Genomic DNA, 18,162 nt, shown 5'->3' with positions numbered 1-18,162 from the left:
GAAGGCAAGCTATTCTACTGGTTAATTGTCCTCATTGTTAGGAAGTTTCTCTTTAATTTCAGACTGCTTCTCTCCTTGATTAGTTTCCATCTGTTGTTTCTTGTCTTGCCTTTCAGTGCTTTGGAAAATAAGTTGATCCCTTCTTCTTTGTGGCATCCCCTTCAGCACTGGAATACTGCTATCATGTCTTCTCTAGACTGGCCACACCCAATTCCTGCAACTGTTCTTCATGTTTTTGACTTCAGGCCCTTAATCATCTTCGTTGCTCTTTGCACTTTTTCCAAAGTCTCAATATCTTTTTTTTTAAAATCCTTTTTTTTTGGGGTGTGTGTGTCAGAAAGCGATTGCAAGATCCCAGGGCTGCAGCCATCATAAATTAAGAGTCATCTGAATTTCGATCTCATGACCATGGGGATGCTGCAGTGGTGGTGTTAAAAACGGTCACAAGTCACTGTTTTCAGTCTCCCTGTAACTTCGAATAGTCACTAAATGAACTGTTATAAGGCAAAGTTTATCTGTATTCACCTTGCAAAATGGAAGCGTCCCAAATTCTCTTTTGTTTGAAGGTAAAATGTCTTGACAAGTGGCTTATTGCGGGTTTGAAACATAACGTTTTGGATTTCACATATGATCTAAAATTATCCTTTTCTAATAATAAAAAATTCAAGATGACTCATATCTGGGTGTATATTAACATAATTAGAACCACACTGAATAAAAGGTACTAAAGACGAGCTTAAAAAGTCGTCAAGTATGGACTTCTTCAAGGAGGCATATGAGAAAGATAAATGGTACTTGCACTATTAAGTATTTATTTATTCAATTTATTTGAGCTTCAGAGCACATAAAAATAATTTAGAGCAGGTCTGAGCAACTAGTCACTCAGCATCCTATATATAGAGGTAGTCCTTGACTTAAAATGGTTCATTTAGTAACCGTTCAAAGTTATAACAGCACTGAAAAGAGACTTGATCTTTTTCATGCTTATAACCATTGCAGCATCCCATGGTCACATGATCAAGTTTAGGTGCTTATCAACTGGTTCATATTTATGATTGTTGCTATGTCCCAAGGTCATGTGATGTTTTGCAACCTGACAAACCCAATGGGGAATCTAGATTCACTTATTAACTTAATAGCTGCAGTTACTCACTTTAACAACCGTGGCAAGAATAGTCATAAAACAGGGCAAACTCGCTTAACAAATGTTTCACTTAGCAAAAATAAATTTTTGGGCTCAATTGTGGGTCATAACTTGAGGACTACCTGTACAGCTTCCTGTACTGCGGCACTTAAAGCTAGCGGTGGAAATGATTGGGTTTGGTCTGCGTTTTGAGTGGGGGCCAATTTGCTTCAGGTGGTCTTCAACTTTGGAGAAAGTTCCAGATTTGCAAAACAGTTGAAAATCTTGCCCTGATACCACAGTGTTAACAATTTCCTTCATGCAGTCCTGATTTCCCAGCCAATGTCTCAACAATCACGTGGGCCTTAGTTGCACAGTTAAAATTTCTACTCCACCATCAGCCCTGCGCACGCTGAAAAAGATGCTGAGGACATGACTCATTTTTAATGAGGATGTATCTCTTGGCAATAGTTAATTTAGGTACTTGAGGCCTTTAATGAGCTCTTGCCCCTGTGGGATAATTCCATTTGACAGCAGCACATCTTTCGAGAATTAGAGTTGCCATCCTGTCTTACATTTTAGTAGCTATAAGGATGTTATCCAAAGACATAGTTGATAGGGCACATAGGTGCAGTAATGAGTGAATAGGGGTGACCAGCAAAAATAGGGGCCTATGGGACCAGCAAAAATAGGGGCCTATGGGGATAGATGAAGTACTTACTGGGAAGGTTGGCAAGTGGAATACTGGATTGGCCACTAAACAGATTTAATGTCTTGCTTGTTCTTTGTGTAATAATAATGTGAATATTTAAACTTGGAAATGGGTATATCCCAGCAAATGTGAAGCTAAACTTGTAATTCTTAAACTGATTTGCTTAAGGAAAGAATTCTGACGTACGAGATCTTCCAAAAGTTTTCTTGCGCACAACTATTTCTGATGAAAGCCCCAGCTATATGATTCAGTTCTCCTAAAAGTAGTCCTCAAGATAGGATCATAATAGAGCGCAGAATTATGGTCGTAAATCATTGTGGTTCATAGTTCGAAGCATTACCTGACCGGATCTGATTTTGTGACCATTTTTTAGGATGGTTGAGTTAATCTGTTCTCCCAATGGGCGTCCGTCCCCCCACACACACACCAAGAACCTGGAATAAAACAGCACAAACTGCTGTCATGGGACCGTGGGCAAATTGCTGTAAAGGTGAGCCAGCTGCCAAGTACTCAAAATGCAGTTACCATGACCATAGAGGCGTACAATGGGCGCAATGGCTCAGCAGTTAGATGCTCAGCTTGTCAGCTGAAAAGCTGACAGCCTGGGCCCGAGACCCCAGTTCTGCATGAAGGGGTGAGCTCCCATTACTTACCCCAGCTCTTCCTACCTATTAGTTCCAAAGCATGCAAATGCAAGAAAATTAGATACCATTTTGGTGGGAAGATAACAGCCTTCTGTGCGTCTTGGCATAGTCATGCTTGCCGCATAACCACAGAAACTTCTTTGACAATGTTGACTTCCTTGGCTAAGAAACTTGAGATACGCACTGCCCCCTAGCATTGGACACAGCTGGACAGGGGATACTTTTATCTTTAAGGTCGAGTACAGCCCCTTTACTTCCCTCCACAAAAGTTTAGTTGTTGCTTTTGTCAGTCACCCAGTGTTATTGGTTACTCTTTTGCCGTACAGCACAGATCCCTTTAAGATTGTCCTTGGGATTTTGGGGGGGGGAAGGGTGATGGTGTCTCAATTTTCCCATTTTCACAAATGACCCAAACCAGACTAGAATGTCCAGAAGTCATCCAAACCCTTGAAAGAACTCCAATCAAATAAAAGCTAAACACCTTTTTAAAGGTTTATTCTCCGATTTCCTCGGGATCCCTTCCAGGTTCAGGCATGCGGATCACTTTGAGATATATGTCGAAGTGTTTTGAGCCAAGGTACGCGCCAAAAGCAACTTGGATCAAAGCAGCAAACCTCATCTTTTTGAAAATTGGTTTACTAAGCAAGACCCAGAATCGCACTGCATTGTCTTTGTTTGGCAAGGGAGCAGTATAGTACCTGGAAGAGAGAGAAAAGGTTATGAAGAAGGGTTTGGCTAAGATTGCGGTAACTTAGGAATTAACAGCTTTGTCACTCGGTTAAAAAGGACCTGTTTCCCAGTTTAAAATAGACTCTACTACCGAGAAATATATAAATTGCTGACAGTTTCTTTCTAAAATTTACCATCCCTGAATAATGTTATTCAAAGGAAGATACTGGTAGACCTCGAATTACAGGCATTTGTTTAGGGACCATTTGAAGTTATGACGGCATTGAAAAAAATCACCTGTGACCATTTTTCACACTTAGTTGTGGCATTGCCGTGGTCATGTGTGGGCCTCTGGTGGCTCAGACTGTTAAGACAGTGTTATTAACAGCAGCTGCTTGCAATTACTGCAGGTTCAAGCCCCACCAGGCCCAAGGTTGACTCAGCCTTCCATCCTTTATAAGGTAGGTAAAATGAGGACCCAGATTGTTGGGGGCAATAAGTTGACTTTGTATATAATATACAAATGGATGAAGACTATTGCTTAACATAGTGTAAGCCACCCTGAGTCTTCGGAGAAGGGCGGGATATAAATGCAAATTAAAAATAAAAATAAAAATTGGCAACTGGCTCATGATGGTTGCAGTGTCCCTTCTGCGACCTTCTGACACGCAAAGTCAACAGGGAAGCCAAATTTACTTTACAAACCTATTACTAGCTTAACAACTGCAATGATTCACTTAACAACTGTGGCAAGAAAGATCATAAAATGGGGGCAAAACTCATTTAACAACAGACTTGCTTAGCAATGGTAGTTTTGGGTTCAATTGTGGTCATAAATTGAGGACTACCTGGATAAAGAAGGGTATAGATTTAGGTGTAAAGCTTTTGCAATAACGGGTTTTAATTGTAATGTTAATTCATTACATTCTAGAACCATGTTCTCTCTTCCTGCAGGTAGTCCTTGTTTTATGACCACTTGTTCAGCAACCATTCAAAGTTACACTGGCGCTGAATTAGGGGACTTATCACAGGTCTTCAAGTTCTGGCCATTGCAGGATCCCCATGGCCTTGTGATTGGATCCCAGTTTAAGATTACAACATTGCAATGCTCCATGGTCACGTGATCATGATTTCCGTCATTTTCTGCTGGCTTCCCACAAGTAGGGAATTGGAAGCTGCTTAATGAATTGCAGTTTTCCTTAATGACAGCTGCCAGGACTATGAAAATTGCCAGGCGATTCTGATCGCAGTTGTCATCATGAGCCAAGGACTACCCATATTCTCATGAAGTTGAAGAAAACATTTAAATTAAAAAAATAATTTAGTACATAAGACGGGAAGGTACAGAATCCTACCATCTACACATCAGGGATGTCCAAACTTGGCCCTTTGAAGAGTGGTGGACTTCAACTCCCAGAATTCCCCAACCAGCAACTTGCTCATATTTATAGCTCATGCTGGCTGGGGAATTCTGGGAGATGAAGTCCACCACTTAACAAGGGGCCAAATTTGGACATCCCTGATCTACATGATCATGTTGGATAATTACATACATTTCAGGCTTACATCCCACTATTTTTGTTACCCACATAGTTCCAACAGTGAAAGATCATCAATGAATGGTTATATATGAAAACAGACTATCCCACAAAACAGAAGCAATGGATAAATAGGATTTTTGGAATTATGCCCAGAAATTCCAGAAAAATGGAAGCTAGTTTCGTAGACATTTGATTTTCAAACAAAAGGTTACTAAATAACAGAGAGAAAAAAAAAACCAAAACAATTTCCAAATACAAACAAAACACAATCTTGCTTCCTGCAAATAAAATGCTAACCGAGTGCTTAATATAACAATGTGGTTGAAATATACCTTGTAGCCAGCAATGCATTCAGAGGCAGCGCTAGAATGACGGGGTAGAAAAAGCCCATGACAGCTCCTACTAAACCACCTCTCACCATAGCACAGATTTCACAATTTAAATTACCTGAAACAATAATGGAATGAAGTGAATTAGTATTTGTGGTTTGAAATCCTGTCCCAGAAAAATTGCAATGGACATATTGCATGCTGACAATGTTCCTTTTTTGGGATTAGGTTAGGTATGGAGCATGTGACATAAAATGTTATGTTCCAAGCACCATTGGAACATTTAAAGTGTCCTGAATTCCAGTGTTTGCTTCCTTCCTTCTGTCCTCCTTTCTTTTATCTCTCTCTTTCTCCCTTCCTCTCTCCTGCCCCCCTTCCTTCTCCCTGAACCATAAATTAGCACAGTAATCCATGCCAAGTTCTACTACATGGCTGGCAAAGTAATTGGCCCAGGATTATTTTAATTATTTTTAAATTATGGAAGCACACCTTTAGAAATGCTAATATCCTAGCTAGTTTTCTGTAAGTTGTATAGGTAGCTCCAGGATGTCTATCACCCTTTCTGGTGGTCCTAATCAAAACATGAAGGAACATGGAATTGTTTCAGATTTCCATTGCAAGAGAACACACAGAACAAGTTTGAAGGAGATGCCTAATTTTTTTTTGGCCTTGGATTTTTCAAACTACTCGTTCTGAATGCAAATGTATACGTCTTTAATCACTTTTTCTCAGATAGCCCTGGCAATTTTTAAGATATGCTGACTTCAACTCCCAGAACTGACTGGGGAATTCTGGGAATTGAATTCCACATATCTTTAAAAAGCTGTCATGGTTGAGACACAATGGATCAGAGGAAAAATTCTGTATGTATTTAAAAAACAGTTTAGTTTTGTTGCAATACAGATTGTTCAGACTACATTGATGTCTGTCCTAATTTTGCAGCTGATGTCTTTTCCAGTGCTGCTTTAGTTTTATCAGAAATTTCTTAAAGAATGTTTCATAAAATGAACTATAAAAGACTTCGGAAAACATACCTCCTATTGGATGCTTCTGCCTTAGAATAGGCAGAGCTTCAGTAAAGATGCCACTTCTCTACACTGTAGCAGCCAGAGAAAAAAGTAAGCTTATGGTGTGCATCTTCATGTAAAAACTTAATTAATATCCTCATCTGGAATCTAATTACCTGGCAATTGAAGTATGGCAAGGTGCTGTACATGGGTCTGCCCTTGAAGACTATCCGGAAGCTATAGCTGGTCCAAAATGCAGCAGTCTGAGAGTAGTAATGGGAGCTTATGATGTCATGCCCATGTATCATTGCTGTTGGGCAAGCTGCACATGGCTTCTAGGTGCAATTCTAGGTGCTAGTAGTCACCATGCACAAGTTGACACATGGCTTCTAGGTGCAATTCAAGGTGCTGGATTTTCACAGAAAAGGGTCTGGCTATTTGAGAGTCCATTTGCATCCGTTCATTTCTACCCATATGAATAGGTGCTCCAAGTACAGTCAGTTAACAATTGTCATCTTATGAGATTCAGGAAACATACCTATTCTGTTGCAGCCCCTGGTTATTTATTGAAAAAACAAACGTCTAATAAACACCAAAGATACATACAATGACCACCCTCTTAGCGTCCTGGATATTTCAAGTTTCTTAAGGCATCACTCTATTGGCCTGAACAGGGAGTTTGGGGACCTCCTGTCAAGTCTTTATGAATTCTAATATTTTCTCTGGGTGGTTACGTTTCTAATTGTGTTTTTAAGTTCTGTTTTTGTAATATTGTAAGCTGCTGAGAATCTCTTTGAAAACAGAACCTTTGAAAGTGGGAAGGCATTCTAGCACCTTAACCAGGGGTGGGCTGCTGGGGGTTCTCAGGGGTTCGGGAGAACCTCTAGCTAAGATTCTGTACAGTTCAGAGAACCCCCAAATCCCATTCCTGGCTGGCCCCACCCCGTCTCTTCCAGGAGTCCCCATGCAGCCCATTTTGGATGCAGGTAAGTGCAAGGCACGCGTGGAGGCTCAGGGAGGGCGAAAAACAGGCCTACCGGAAGTTTGGGAAGTTTCTGGTCTCCAGAGGGCCTCTGGAACCTGGGGAGGCCATTTTTGCCCTCCCAGAGGCTCGAGGAAAACCTCTGGAGGCCAGGGAGGGCAAAAATGCACCCCCCCGCTCCGCTCTGGTGCAGGAGGCCGACTAGGCCACACCTACCCTGGCCACACCCACCCAACAACTGGGCAGAGAACCCCTTGCTAAACATCCCTGACCCTAACCAAGCATGATAAAAGGTGAAATATGTCGGAAATTATTCTGGGGATTGCACAGTGCAGTGAACGGAAAAAAGAAACTCGTAAGAATTGGAGTTACAACTTTAAAACAAGGTTTATCTCATCTGGAGCAGTTAAGTACCAGGATCTTACTTAACTATTACACACTACTCACTAAAATGGGTTGTGTTTTGTGGGGCACAATTTTTTTAAAAAAGAAGAAGCAAACTTTGACAACCAATTCCAGAATCACCACTTAGAAATTGTCATTTATTAAAGAGATACACCATGTAATAAAGAGGATGGAGTCCAGTCTGGCTCAGTGAAAGTAAGTCTATGCCATGCCAGAAATATCAGAATAGTCATTACAGAGATCGAAAAAATTATTGAATTATTTGGATGAAGCCTCAAACACATACCTGTCCTCAAAGAGTGATTTACGAAGGCCTCATAAGCAACTGCAGTTGTGATGAGTGGTAATACTGACATGGCTGCAACTGTTGAATAACGAGCCTGTGTGACATGCAGAATCTTTCTAAATGAGTTATTAGATATTAAGGCAATGAGACTTGAATTGAGGGCAAGGGGGAAGCCTCCACTTTGGAAGAAATTTCTGTAGAAGAAGAGGAGGTATTATTGCTACTGCCAGCACCAATGACTACCACACTAACCTGTTTATCAGCATAGCACATCACACGCTATAGCAAAAGAATAAAAAAAGAAAGCAAATATTCCAAAAACCTAAAATAGTATAGAATCTCATGACATATTCCTGAGGACTAGCTTCATGATGGGTACATTTTCTGGTAAAAGCAATCGGGTTCATACAGTGGTAGCAACAAGACTACAATTTCTGCTAAGGGAAGTCTGACATTTTTAGCAAACAAAAAGCAGCATTGAAATTAGCATCTTTTGTCAAATTAGCATCCATTTATTGCCAGCACTGTATGAACCTGATTGCTGATACCTTTCATAAAGCTAGTCCTCAGGAATATGTCATGAGATTCTGTACTATTCTAAGCTTTCAGAGTGAGCCTTAAGGTTGACAGATGCATACCTGTGCAGGTGAACTATTGAAACAGTAATGAATGCAAAGACTCTGAGCAGCAGACACAGCCCTGCTCACCACCTAAAGCAGGTGTGAATTATTTTTTCAGCACCCAGAGGTTGCACTTTTGAAACTATTTCGTTTGAGGGATGGGCACGGTTATGGTTACATCAAAATTTCCAGTGTACTTTGGGGAGAATTAACATTTTGACCAGTTTCCTACCCAAAGTCAACACAGTTTTAAGGAGTTTTTTAAAAAGGATCTATGAAACATCCACTTTCCACGAGCTGGCTCCCCTTTTTCTGAAAGGCACAAATGTTACCTGTGCCCAATGCTTTTTTATTTTTTTGTAAGCCCAGAATTGTACTTGGAATTCTGTTCAGAAAATAAGAATATTTTCTTAATTATTTACATTGCATTATCAGATTCCAGATATACAGATTTACATTGCCTTGAAAATAGAATTGTCAAAAGGTAGTCCTTGACTTATGACCACAATTGAGCCCAAAATTTCTGCTGCTAAGCGAGACAGCTATTAAGTGAGTTTTGCCGCATTTTGCGATCTTTCTTGCACAGTTGTTAAGTGAATCACTGCAGTTGTTGAGTTAGTAATACAGCAGCAAAGTGTCTTCCCCATTTGACATCGCTTGTCAAATGATCGCAAAAGGTGATCGCATGATCTGCAGTTGTCATAAAAATGTGCAAATTGTCAAACGACCCAATTCTGATCACATGACCATAGGGATGCTGCAATGGGGGTGTGGAAAATGGCCACAAGTCACTTTTTTCAGTGCAATTCATTGTAATTTCAAGTGGTCACTAAACAAAAGGTTGTAAGTCAAGGACCGCCTGTACTTAAATATTCAGATATTTGCAAAGTGTTAGTGCTCACTGATCTTGCTGAGGCAGCCTTTCAAACATCTTCTGCCAGCTGGTTTCTGGGATTCTTCTCGGATTATTGATTTTTTCCCCCATAGGATGGTCCCAAAATTCTTTCCCTGCCATTTTAATCTCTGGAGCGTTGAGGGGATAAAAGGGATTAAAAGAGAACATACATAATGGTATTGTAATGCTTCAGTACGTTATCAGTACGTTGGATCTCCACTTTTTCCCAAGCCCGGGAAAAAAAGAGTGCTTTTAAGATTCATTTTAGATTTTCAGTAATTAATAGGTTTCCTTAAAGCAGAGAGGGAATCTGGAAAGTTAAGGTGCTGTAAAGAATAGCTTAGAAATTCACTGTTCTCACTCAGAACCTGCAGCACTTCCGAAACATGTAGAGTCAATAATAATTTATTATTACAAAAACAGGGTGTTGCATGTCTTTGCTCAAAGAAATCTCTTTAAATTATCACAAAATATAATTGCCTCTTGGTACATACTTAATAAAACAAAAGCAAAAAAAAAATTGAATGCAAATTTAAGAATAGGGGGTCAACTTATTTTCTAAAGCACCAGAGGGCAAGGCAAAAGACAATGGATGGAAACTGATCAAGGGGAGAAACTGCCTAAAAGTGAGGACAATTAACCAGTGGAATGGTTTGCCTTAAGAAGTTGTGGGTGCTTCATCACTGGACGTTTTTAAGAAGAGACTGGACAGCCACTTGTCTCAAATGGTATAGTCTCTCCTGCTTGAGCAGTGGGTTGGACTAGAAGATCTCCAAGGTCCCTTCCATTACAGATGTTACAGTGCCTTCCGTCTAAACAGCATTTGCAAGACTTATCATTCCAGTAAAGGGTATTAACTACAGAGGGCCATAATATCCTATATAAATATGTGCTCTGTCCTTGCTCCAAGAGGACAGAGCACATATTTATATAAGATATATATAGAAGAGTTTACCCATTATTTATTATAGTGCTCTATTTCCCCTTCAGCACGTGGAAAATTTCTGGCTCCCCCTCTTGATAAATCATTTTGGCCTGATTCATAAAAAATTGAATATGTCATGAATTAAGAGAAGGAATAATGCGATGGAAATTAGCAAGCTTTACATGGGCTGCTGCTAAACTATATATGGAAAGTTTCTAATGCTTTCTGATATTTTATTTGCTGGAATGAGTGTGTTAATGTTTTCACTGATTATTTTTAATATAATTATTTTATTAATGTTTTTAATAATGCCATTTTTAGGTAGGTTTTATTTTGGTTACTACCAATGGCGAAAGCAGTAACTAAATTGAAAGCTGTCCAGAGTCATTTGATTTGAGTTTGGCAGCTATAGAAATGGAATAGATTGATTTATTGATAAAAGCCCATTTATTTCTCTAATGCCAAGAGAGCAACAAAGAAGCAAGTAAATTCTTATACTTCAAAATCCTACTCTTCCTATTGTTCCTAAACAACTAAACTGTCTAAACTTCCTAAACAACTAAAACTGTCTATACTGAAAAATGAAGAACTGTAAAATGTCTCAATTTACTTTAATAACTTCCTGAAACACAGATCAATCAATCAAGACACTTTGCTCCAATGCCTTAAGTTTATTTCCCCCCCCCACTTTTATTCCTATCTATTTTTATATAAGCTGGCAAACTGATAAGAAGCCTCTCCCTCCCTCCTTTCTTCCTCTTTACTTTTACTTTCCATGTCTGTTGTTTTATTCTGTAAAAAAAGGTTTAATAAAAATTAAAACGGATTTGAAGATGCAAAATAGATGCATGCGCACAATGCTTTTAGGTATGCTAAATCACAGCCGCCTCCAAACTGCTGGGAAACTTCTTTGCCAACACACTTCCCCAGCCCCTAAACAAACACTTAGAATAACTTTACTGTCACTTTCAATGTACACGAATCAACACACATTAAAATGAAATTTCATTGCATACAACTACTGTCACCACCTCCAATGTATAATATAATATAATATAACAACAGAGTTGGAAGGGACTGTTGTGCCTCGTCCGCTTTCCCCGCAGCCGGGGCCTTCTTATCTGCTTCCGAACGCTGAGGAATGTCCTAGCATGCCTCCCGGCCCCAGCCCTGGCTCCATGCCCAGACAGGCTGAGGAAGAAGAAGCGCCTCCAGCCCCCAGCCCTGGCTCCATGCCCAGACAGGCTGAGGAAGAAGAAGCGCCTCCAGCCCCCAGCCCTGGCTCCATGCCCAGGCAAACGGAGCAACTAGACCCCTCCCCCTCTCCCACAGCATGTGAGCCTGAGGAAGGTCAATTGCCAACAGCTGCAGACTGGAGTGACCCTCGCTTCAGGAGAATTGATAAGCGGCGTCAACAGAAGGAAGGGAGGGGCAGGCCGGGATAAGTGCTGAGTCATGGAGCCACACCCCATGGCCTATATAAAGGATCTGCTTTCTGGCAGTCTCTGAGTCAGGCAAAGTCTACCTTATCTTGCTGAAATCACTTTCTGGTGTGGTCTCCTGCCTGCCTTGAGAACTTTGCTAGGACTTTGGCAGAGCTGCAGAGGCATGCCTGATTCGGATTTCCCTGACCCGGCCGTCAGCGGAGGAGTGGGACACGACAGGGACCTTGGAGGCCTTCTAGTCCAACCCCCTGCCCAGGCAGGAAACCCTACACCATCTCAGTCAGATGGTTATCCAACATTTTCTTAAAAATTTCCAGTGTTGGAGCTACATGACTAAATGTACACTACATGACTAAATAAATGCAAAATTACACACACACATGACACAAAGAAACAACACAGTCTAGTTAGTACGTATACATGTAAATGGCGAGGAAAAGGAATCTGGCCAGTTTACCAGGTGGACAACACAGGGAACAAAATTTGTTACAGAATCTAGTAGTCCTGCTGGAAATACTTCAAAACCTCCTCCCAGAGGGGAGCAACACAAGGAAACTGAAAACAAGGCCAGGAAACTTTGGGAAAGGTCTATTTATTGTCACATAGTGACAACTAAAAGATTCTTCACACCTCCCCTGGGCTCTTCCTGGACCTCACAGGTTGGAAAACTTGGGGCAACAAGCGTCATTTCAACAGTCAGATGGGCAGCATATAAATTTAATAAGTGACGGTTGTTCTCTGAAGCAGAAGCTGATCTCGCACTCTGGTGCACAGATTTACACTGGAGTTCTTCATCAACCCCGGAGAGACGACCCATGCAGGTTAACTCCATTTCCCTCTCCACTATCCTTCCTCCCATCCATCCACTTGTTCCTTCCGTCCATCCACTTCTATCCCTCCCTTTCCTTCCTTCTTTCTGTCCATCCACGTCTATCCCTCCCTTTCTTTCCTTCCTTCCTTCCTTCCTTCCTTCCTTCCTTCCTTCCTTCCTTCCTTCTGTCCATCCACTTCTATCCCTCCCTTTCCTTCCTTCCTTTCTTCCTTCTGTCCATCCATATCTATCCCTCCTTCCTTCCTTCCGTCCATCCACTTCTATCCCTCCCTTTCCTTCCTTCCTTCTGTCCATCCACTTCTATCCCTCCCTTTCACTCCTTCCTTCCTTCCACCCACCCTCCCTCCTTCCAACCAACCAACCACTTTCAGCACTTAGGAAGGTCGGGTCCGATGCAGGAAGAACCTCCACCTGACCCCGTTTTGCTGCAGCAGCGCTTGCAGCCAGTTCCATCTCGCTGGTAGCAAAAAGCCTCCTACTCCAGCAGCCTCGACCTCCCGTCTTTTACACACACAGCCCCGCAACCCCTCCCTGGGTCGGAATCCCGGGTTAGCGCCTTGCTTGCAGGCCACGACCTTCCCCAGCTAGGCAATGAAAGGTCTCTGCCGGCAGCCCACCCAACCGGGAGCTACCTAGAGATGCGCCTCTTCCCTTCTGCAGCGATTTCCTGCATTGGAAACCCGCGTTAACACCACCCGGCCTTGTTTTAATTTAAGGCCCCGTTTGGCAGGAGAGAGAGAAGCCTCCCGGTTTCAGCAAAGGAGAACCTGACTAGGTGGCTCAGTGGCTAAAACACCGAGCTTGTCGATCAGAACAGAGTTGAAAGGTACCTTGGAGGTCATCTAGCCCAACCCCCTGCTCTGTACTAGGGATTCAAACCTGCCGAACCTTTCCGATGGGCAAGCTCAGCATCTTAACTCAGGGGTCCCCAACCTTGGCAACTTTAAGCCTGGCGGACTTCAACTCCCAGAATTCCTCAGCCAGCTTTGCTGGCTGGGGGATTCTGGGAGTTGAAGTCCGCCACGCTTGAAGTTGCCAAGGTTGGAGACCCCTGTCTTAACCCACTGAGCCACCTAGTCAGGCAGCTGGCTTATCAGAAAGGTCGGCAGTTCGGAATCCCTAGTACGTGAGCAGGGGGTTGGGCTAGATGACCTCCACGGTCCCCTCCGACTACTGTTACTGACCAGAACCGATCAACGGGGAAACGGGGGACAACGGCGTTTTCCCATCCCCGCCCTTCCCCAGCAGCTTCCACCTACATTTTATAGGCGCTTCTCTTGTTTGCTAGACGGTCAGACGGTCTCTCCTCGCTCGGCCTCCCCGACCAGCCCACCGACCCCGCCGAGGTCGCGCGGATCGCCCTGGGTCACACGCCTCCTGCGGGGGCCGCCATCTTGGGCTGGTCACGTGGGCCGCCTCGGATTAGGGCGGGGCCGGGCGAAAGAGGCCAGGCGCGCGGGAAGACGCCCATTGGCCCGCCCGCGCGCTCGAGCCCCTCCCCCTCCCCCGGCCCCTCCCCCCGCCATCTTGAGCTGGTCACGTGGGCCGCCTCGGATTGGGCGGGGCCGGCCGAAAGCGGGCCGCGCGCGGGAGACATCCATTGGTCCGCCCGCGCGCGGGAGACGCCCATTGGCCCGCCCGCGCGCTCCAGCCCCTCCCTCCTCCAGCCCCTCCCCCCACCTGCTTGTCCTGCCGTGCTGAGGCGCTTTAATATCAGCCGGGCCGGAGTGTCAGCCGCGCTTCTCTTGAAGCGAAGCTATGCGATGGCGGCGGCCGCGGCGGGGGTGAGGTTGGCGGCGGCATTGGCATTATGGCCGTGGTTTCCACGCAGAGGGAGCTGAGCCGGAGCGAGCAAGGCCGGCTGAAACGGAGGACGGAGCGGCTTTAAATTTCCACCCCTCCCCGAGCACGGAGCCAGCCCCTGCGACGAAGGCTCATCCGCCAGCGCGGTAATTAATCCTTCTGCCCCAATAATAATAATAATAAATCCCTCTGTAAATGGGCTCCTTCGGGGGGAACCCGGGGTCCGTCCTCCCTCCGCTTCGCCGTGGCACGGACTCCACTCCCCATCGTTCCCAGCCGGCGTGGCGAGAAGGGGGAGGGGCGTGTCGGAGTCATCCCTCTCTGGGCGTGAAGAAAGAAAGCCCATCTTTCCCGGCAGCCTGTCCTGACGCTGCCACTCCCAGGATTGACAGGCGTCCTCCCCAAAATGGGCTGGACTACCAGGCCCCCTTTCTTGGGTGCCTTGAACTACCATCCCCATCATCCTGGGCTGGGAAAGGTGCGGGGTGGGGGTGGGGGGAGGTGAGGGATGTGAGTCCAGAAAGAAGTCTTTTGTCCCTGTGGTTCATTTTTTGTTTCCCTGCACAAGAAGGTTTGGCTCTTGAGTCCCCTCAAAACTTTTTTCTGCCCCCCCCATTTTGACATCCCCATTTTTATGCTTTTTTCTCAGTTTCCTACAGAATAGAATAGAAATTGAAATGAGTAGAGTAGAGTAGAGTAGAGTAGAGTAGAGTAGAGTAGAGTAGAGTAGAGTAGAGTAGAGTTGAATTGAATTGAATTGAATTGAATTGAATTGAATTGAATTGAATTGAATTGAATTGAATTTTTTATTGGCCAAGTGTGATTGGAGACACAAGGAATTTGTCTTGGTGCATATGCTCTCAGTGGGAAAAAAAAAATGCTCTCAGTGAAAAGAAAAAGAAAAAGAAAAGATGCCTTCATCAAGGACCCAGATTGTTGGGGGCAATAAAAGTTGACTTTGTATATAATATACAAATGGATGAGACTATTGCTTAACACAATGTAAGCCACCCTAAGTCTTCGGAGAAGGGCGGGATATAAATTAAAAATAAAAAAAAGGTACAACACTTAAAACACTTAATGCTAGTCATAGGGTATAAATTTAACACTTAATGATACAACACTTCATGATAGTCATAGGCTACAAATAAGCAATCAGGAAACCATCAACAATCCGCTCAGTCCCCTTTTCTTGTTTATTTAGGCTGTTTATTTAATCCCTCCCTTGAATCTTGCTTCATCGTTTGACACTTTGTTTTTTATCATTTACTCCCACCCACTTTCCAACCTGCTTTTTAAAAACATCTTCCCACCCATGATCGGCACGTGCCTTCTTACTTGTGGCTTCTTTACACTTTTAGTTCCTGCAACCTTTTTTCCTTTTTTTGGGGGGGGGGGGCTCCATTCTCCTAGATGAGGCGTTTGTTTATTTCGGTTTCCTTCTCCTCGCTTCCCATCTGAACAGCTTTTGCTTCACCTGAAGTGTTGAACCAACTTCGTTAAAGAGCTAGCTTATGGGGTTGGGTTCGGTTTTTAATGGTTTAGCCTGCAGGCTTGACTTTTTTTTTGCAGACTTGGATCCAGTGCATTGGGCTAATCCAGAAAATGAATTAATTTGGTAACCCAAGTGGGGCATCCAAAATATTCATTTATTCATTTGATTCGTAAAGTTATCCTTGGTGTTCTCTGATCTTGGTGGTTTTCTTGGCAGATGTTTCATTACCTAAGTAGGTAACATCAACAGTTTGTCATCTGTATGCAGGTAGTCCTTAATTATCACAACTGATAATTGTGATAGGGCCGTGGTGGCTCAGGCTGTAAGATAGCCTGTTATTAAAACACAGCAGCCTGCAATTACTGCAGGCTCGAATCCCACCAGGCCCAAGGTTGACTCAGCCTTCCATCCTTTATAAGGTAGGTAAGATGAGGACCCAGATTGTTGGGGGGGGCAATAAGTTGACTTTGTAAATATACAAATGGAATGAGACTATTGCCTTGCACACTGTAAGCCGCCCTGAGTCTTCGGAGAAGGGCGGGATATAAATGTAAATTAAAAAAAAGGTACAACACTTAAAACACTTAATGCTAGTCATAGGGTATAAATTTAACACTTAATGATACAACACTTCATGATAGTCATAGGCTGCAAATAGGCCATCAGGAAACCATCAACAATCTGCTCAGTCCCCTTTTCTTGTTTATTTAGGCTGCTTATTTAAACCCCCCCTTGAATCTTGCTTCATTGTTTGACACTTCGTTTTTATCATTTACTCCCACCCACTTTCCAACCTGCTTTTTAAAAACATCTTCCCACCCATGATCGGCACGTGCCTTCTCACTTGTGGCTTCTTTACACTTTTAGTCCCTGCAACCGATTTTCCTATTTTTTTTGGGGGGGGGGGTAGGCTCCATTCTCCTAGATGAGACATTCGTTTATTTCAGTTTCCTTCTCCTCGCTTCCCATCTGAACAGCTTTTGCTTCACCTGAACTGTTGAACCAACTTCGTTAAAGAGCTAGCTTATGGGGTTGGGTTTGGTTTTTAATGGTTTAATGGTTTAGCCTGCAGGCTCGACTTTTTTTTTTGCAGACTTGGATCCAGTGCATTGGGCTAATCCAGAAAATGAATTAATTTGGTAACCCAAGTGGGGCATCCAAAATATTCATTAATTCGTTTGATTCGTACAGTTGTCCTTCTTCTCATCGTTCCCATCACCAATCTCTTTCCACTTATGACTGTATGACTATAACTTTGTTGCTGGCAATCCTTATGATTTATATTGATATATTGACCATCATTTGTGTTGTAAATGTTGTACCTTGATGAACGTATCTTTTCTTTTATGTACACTGAGAGCATATGCACCAAGACAAATTCCTTGTGTGTCCAATCACACTTGGCCAATAAAAATTCTATTCTATTCTTGGTGTTCTCTGATCTTGGTGGTTTTCTTGGCAGATGTTTCATTACCTAAGTAGGTAACATCAACAGTTAGTCATCTGTATACAGGTAGTCTTCAGTTATCACAATTGAGCCCGAAATTTATGTTGTTGAGTGAGAAATTTGTTAGTTTTGCTGCATTTTATGACTTTTCTTGTCACATTTGTTAAGTGAATTACTGCAGCTGTTAAATTAGTAATACGGTTGTTAAATGAATCTGGTTTCCATGTTGACTTTGTTTGTCAAAACCTTGCAAAAGGCAATCACATGATTCCGCAACCCTGCAATCGTCATAAATGTGAGTCAAATGTCAAGCGTCCAAATGTAAATCATGTGACCATGGGGATGCTGCAGAGGTCGTAAGTGTGAAAAAAGGTCATAAGTCACTTTTTTCAGTGATGTTGTAAGTTTGAACAGTCACTAAGTGACCTGCTGTAAGTGGAGGACTACCGGTACTTTGATGTGAGTCTAAGTAATAAAATACATGCACAATATAAAATAGAAAATAAAAATAACCACAAGCAACAGGTCATAATATAATCAATCAGCCAGACAGCCAAGAGATAGAATAGAATAGAATAGAATAGAATAGAATAGAATAGAATAGAATAGAATAGAATAGAATAGAATAGAATAGAACAACAGAACAACAGAACAACAGAACAGAACAGAACAGAACTTTTTATTGGCCAAGTGTGATTGGACACACAAGGAATTTGTCTTGGTGCATAGAGATGGGCTCTGTGATACACCCAGGGCTACAGACTTGGACACAAAGCTTTACAAAACGGCAACAGGTTCAGGGCCACTTTAACTTTAAGTGAGGATGATGTTCTAAAGCAGGGGTCCCCAATCTCTGTACCATGGCCCGGCCTAGTACCAGTCCATGACCTGTTATGAATTGGTCCGCACAGCTGGAGGTGAGCAGCAGGGCAGCGAAGGAAACATCATCTGTATTTGCAACCATTCCCCAGCTTTAGCATCACCGCCTCAGCTTCACCTCAA

At 43.0% G+C, this 18,162-nt stretch overlaps 2 protein-coding genes across 2 annotated transcripts in view; one reads left to right on the top strand and one right to left on the bottom strand.

Moving 5' to 3' along the window:
- Positions 1–2,957: 2,957 nt before the first annotated feature.
- LOC131200006 (transmembrane protein 126A-like) lies at positions 2,958–13,838 on the bottom strand. The gene is made up of 5 exons (XM_058186303.1): positions 13,675–13,838; positions 9,221–9,341; positions 7,699–7,892; positions 5,022–5,136; positions 2,958–3,177 (listed from the first exon to the last, which is right to left on the bottom strand). Exons 2-5 carry the CDS (start codon positions 9,331–9,333, stop codon positions 2,973–2,975), a joined length of 627 nt encoding a protein of 208 aa, XP_058042286.1. The 5' UTR covers positions 9,334–9,341; positions 13,675–13,838; the 3' UTR covers positions 2,958–2,972.
- A 252-nt stretch (positions 13,839–14,090) lies between these two features.
- DLG2 (discs large MAGUK scaffold protein 2) overlaps positions 14,091–18,162 on the top strand; it is a 1,438,267-nt gene continuing 1,434,195 nt past the window's right edge. Inside the window, exon 1 of the mRNA XM_058186296.1 lies at positions 14,091–14,364. The gene's annotated coding sequence lies outside the window, so the exon portion shown is untranslated. The remainder of the gene's footprint in view (positions 14,365–18,162) is intronic.

The sequence above is a fragment of the Ahaetulla prasina genome, chromosome 5, assembly GCF_028640845.1.
Source record: "Ahaetulla prasina isolate Xishuangbanna chromosome 5, ASM2864084v1, whole genome shotgun sequence".
NCBI classification, from domain to species: Eukaryota; Metazoa; Chordata; class Lepidosauria; order Squamata; family Colubridae; genus Ahaetulla; species Ahaetulla prasina.
This window is presented reverse-complemented; position numbering and strand designations above follow the sequence as displayed.